At 31.9% G+C, this 4,174-nt stretch overlaps 1 protein-coding gene across 1 annotated transcript in view; it reads left to right on the forward strand.

Moving 5' to 3' along the window:
• Window positions 1-1,436: 1,436 nt before the first annotated feature.
• The window catches only part of LOTGIDRAFT_72154 (hypothetical protein), a gene marked incomplete at both ends in the record, with an annotated part of 12,253 nt that continues 9,515 nt past the window's right edge, over window positions 1,437-4,174 (forward strand). Inside the window, one exon of the mRNA XM_009064602.1 lies at window positions 1,437-1,726. Coding sequence (XP_009062850.1) covers window positions 1,437-1,726 — 290 coding nt within the window. The remainder of the gene's footprint in view (window positions 1,727-4,174) is intronic.

Consider the following 4,174-nt stretch of genomic DNA (forward strand, 5'->3'; position numbering starts at 1 on the left):
TTAAACTTATATTTTAAATAAATGTATTGTTACTGAACCCGGATACGGAGATTAAAAGGTTAATGTCTAATTCATTGGCAGTATAAAAAGGGTGAACATGAATCACATTCTGACCTTCCCAGGTAGGTAAAAGCGTCATCCCCAGGTCCGGTTCGAAGCCGTGACATACCAAAACGTTAGAAAAAGGTACTGGCATATACCCCATGTGCTTGGCGACCCAGCACATATGGGTAGTTGCGACCAAAACAAACAAGAGCAAACAATATTCTAGTATGCAAATTACAATAAAAGATGCTAGGCATTGACAATATTTTCAAGAGACTTATTAGGTCAATATTGGTACACCCTTTCTCTTTTCAGAAAGAACCAAGACTTTACACAGAATCTGACCTAATAATAAAATTCGCAGTATAAACTTCACATTTTGAAACAGATTTATTTTCACATAATATAGGACACAGTAAACAGACCGTATACAAGAAAACACAATTTTGCATCTTATATTAATACGTTACCATGACAGTCTTTATCTTGTTTACTCGATAATTTTTGTATAACAACAACTTTACTTATTTTGAATATGAAAGGACATCTTCAAGGGTGTAGTGTTCGAGAAAAAAATCATGTGAAGTTGCTCTCTTGTAGACCCTATTCATAAATGTAAATTGCATATAATGATAAACTATTACCTTCCTTTAAACATTCTTTTCTAACAAGATCTGAGTTTATTCCATACACTAAATGGTTCCTCAGAAATCTATTTCAATTACCAAAGTTAATACTATTGTATACTTTGTTGTTGATCGTGTATACTCAATCGTGTATCTTGTAAAATTAACCCCGTTAGTGGATATTGTGTATTTCATCTATTGGTGAATCCTGTATACTTACCCATGGTCCTATGGAGGTCAATCGTATTCAGAATTAGATGCTATAGACTTATGTCTAATACATATGACACGATACATCTGTGCAATGTTCATTGACAAAATACCTCTTTTACTTATGTCATAATACCTCTGTTCTGGCAAAATCTACTACATTGTTCACTATGGTGTTATGTATCTTCATTTTTCCTAATAGAAGCAGAAAAGGATGTCGATTCACTAATTGATTATATAGTTTTATATTAATTACTATATTATTTATATTTTTCAGGATATGCAATGAAACCTACATAATGAAGAGTTGATCTTAATGTATGAATATATGAATCTTTGTTTACTAAATATAGATGAACAATGAAAACCAAGTGGAAGCTGATCTTTTCCTTTATTCTGATTCTGTCATTTGTTATACTGGTATATTTTGGAGGGTTTTTCTCAAATCATTGTGTGTTTAAAGAGTGTACCGGTATGGGTGTAAATTTAGTCTCAATGGGACAAATTGGTATGTTGACTACACCAGACATAGTTGGACCAGATTATAAAGTTGACACACAAGATTTTGACATTAATGAAAATGATGTACTGGTTTTTCTGCACATTCAGAAGACTGGAGGGACATTTTTTGGGAGAGCTTTAGTTAAAAATCTAGATGTCGACCCTCCATGTGTATGTCAACCTTTCGGAAACAGATGCAAATGTCTAACATACAGAAAAAAATTGTGGTTATTTAGTTGGTTTTCTACTGGGTGGAAATGTGGTCTTCATGCAGACTGGACAGAATTACAAAATTGTGTAGATCAAAGATTAGACCAAATGGAAGGCAGTCACAGAAAAAGAAGGTAGGCTATTCTAAATCTTCTATTTATACTTGAAATCTTATGAGTCCATTTTAATAATTTTGGATTCAACCTGGTTCACCCTGTTAGTTTAGATGAGCCCCGTGAGCTTGAGGTCAAAGAAAGAATAGATTAATGCCACTTTTTTTGTCAAAAAATCCCATTGTACACTGCATGGCGTCGCACGTCTTTATTAGCCCAATCAGGTTGGGTAAATTACGAAAACATGTGAACAAATCAAAAGAAAGTAAACGAGTGGTGAAAGTTTCAGTACCAGCTGAGATTTTCCATTTAGGTGCAGGATCTGAGTTTTTACCCATTTTTTCAATAATTGCCATCTGGCTTTGAATTTTTTTCTATTCTTTCAATTGTTCAATAATTGAAACGTAGCTATCTATTTCTTTAAATTTTTATATTGTTGGTTTGAGTAGCAAGCAATTGCTATCAAAAATAGCTTGCAATTGCTGTAATCTGGTTTGCAATTTTCTGTTATTGTTTCAACTATTTCAACTATTGAAAGGTATCTAGCTATTTCTTTCAATTTTGTTCAATTTTTGCAATTTTTATGTCTTTAGTTAAAGTAGCTTGCAATTTCTGCAATTCTTTCAATTATTTCAATATATCAACAATTGCAACCTGATTTGAAATTGTATGCTCTTATTTCAACTATTTCAATCATTGAACGACAACTGCCAGTGGGCGTATGTTACCTTGTCTGACAAGCTATCTTATAAGAAAAAGGATGGTTAATACTTGCAATTTAATGCTATTTTTTAAAAATGTTTCAACAATGGAAAGGTGGTGAAATGTGATACATTGCCTTATTGTAGTCACATTTAGCAAGTATCCAACAGTATACATAAAGAATAATAGAAGACAGAAAATGAAAAAACAGGAATATATTTATCAACAAAAAAAGCATACAAATCAAAATAATCCAAGAACTACATTTATTGTAATCATAATTATTTTGCAAAATGATAAAGCAAATACAATTCAAAATATTCTAAAAAAGAATACATACAGATGAAGCATACACATTAAATTTTTAAAATCTCAAAACATAAAATATTTACAAATGAATAAAACCATTATCATAAAAAGTCATCATGAGTTATGCAAAGAAAATTATGCAGGATTTCAAAATGTAAAAATATTCTGAAATGATAGTTCATAAATAGCTAAATATCATTTTGACGTTGCTTTTTTGTAATTTTGTTATTTCTAGCATTAACTACCACATGTAAAAAAAATTTGAATTTAAATTGTGACATTTTCTTTTCTATATGTTTAAATTTGCTCAAGTAAGAAAAAGCTTGTTCAGCACATTCTGTGTTGGCACCATGTATTTCAGAAAGTCTTTCCAGGCCGGAATGAAATCTGCATCGTGGATTGTCCTTCAATGGATAGCATTTGGCCTCTCTCATTTCACAATGCCATATATCCACCATGAACTGAATATTTTTTAAAATCAATTGAGCACTTAAGTTATCTTTCTTAGCAAGATTTGATAAAAAGGTTGCAATTCACAGGCCCGATCGTAACCAATATATTTTATTGTGCCTGGATATTGTTCAACAATTCTGAGCAGCCAACTAAAAACTTGTGAACTGCTTTCACATGTGAACATTTCACTTACATGTGTTATGACTCCACAAGGTTTCACCATTGCCAGAATTCCATCTGTTCTGGCATAAAATCTTGTAAGGTTTTCTTTTTTTTTTACAACCAATCATTATTGAAGTGTCCTCATTATCAGGGAGGTCTTGTGTACTGGTTGCTAATAGTGAGGATGAATTTTCATAGTCTTTTAAACTTAGAGTTGTTTTAAAATCCTTTTTGGCATCTTTCTTACAAATATACCGAGGCCTTTTACAATCAGACTCTACACTTGTATCGTCTTCCAAATATGAATGTTGGACACAATATTTACTGGAAGTTTGATTTAAGCCTCCAAATTTAGGCGAATTCGTACAGCATTGCAAAATTTTAGGCATACCGAATTTCAAATACCTTTGGGGCTTTGCACATTGGTCGCCTGATTTTTCATTGCCATCTATCGAAACATAACCTTCTTTGCAGCCTTTTATATCGCATGCATGCTCCATTCACTGAAAAAATAAAGAGAGATGTTTTACAACCTATAAATAAACCCTTTTATATATGGTTATATCCCATTAGGTAGACATGTCATTTGTTAAACATCCTAATAGTCAGACATGGTTAATTAAGCATGAAGCGAAACAACCTACAAGGAAAATAGATCAGTCCTTATATCATAAAGGCATTGAGTTGTAACAGAGGAATTCTACTTTTTGGAAGTGTATTTTCCACCATTTCACACTGATATCTTGTTCCATCTGAAATTCAACGAAAAGATGCTCAATTTGAAATGACAAAGAATTTATTCATTAAAAAAGTAATTGTAATTGTGGCCTGTAAAATTAATAG

This window comes from Lottia gigantea (genome assembly GCF_000327385.1).
Source record: "Lottia gigantea unplaced genomic scaffold LOTGIsca_64, whole genome shotgun sequence".
NCBI lineage: Eukaryota > Metazoa > Mollusca > Gastropoda > Lottiidae > Lottia > Lottia gigantea.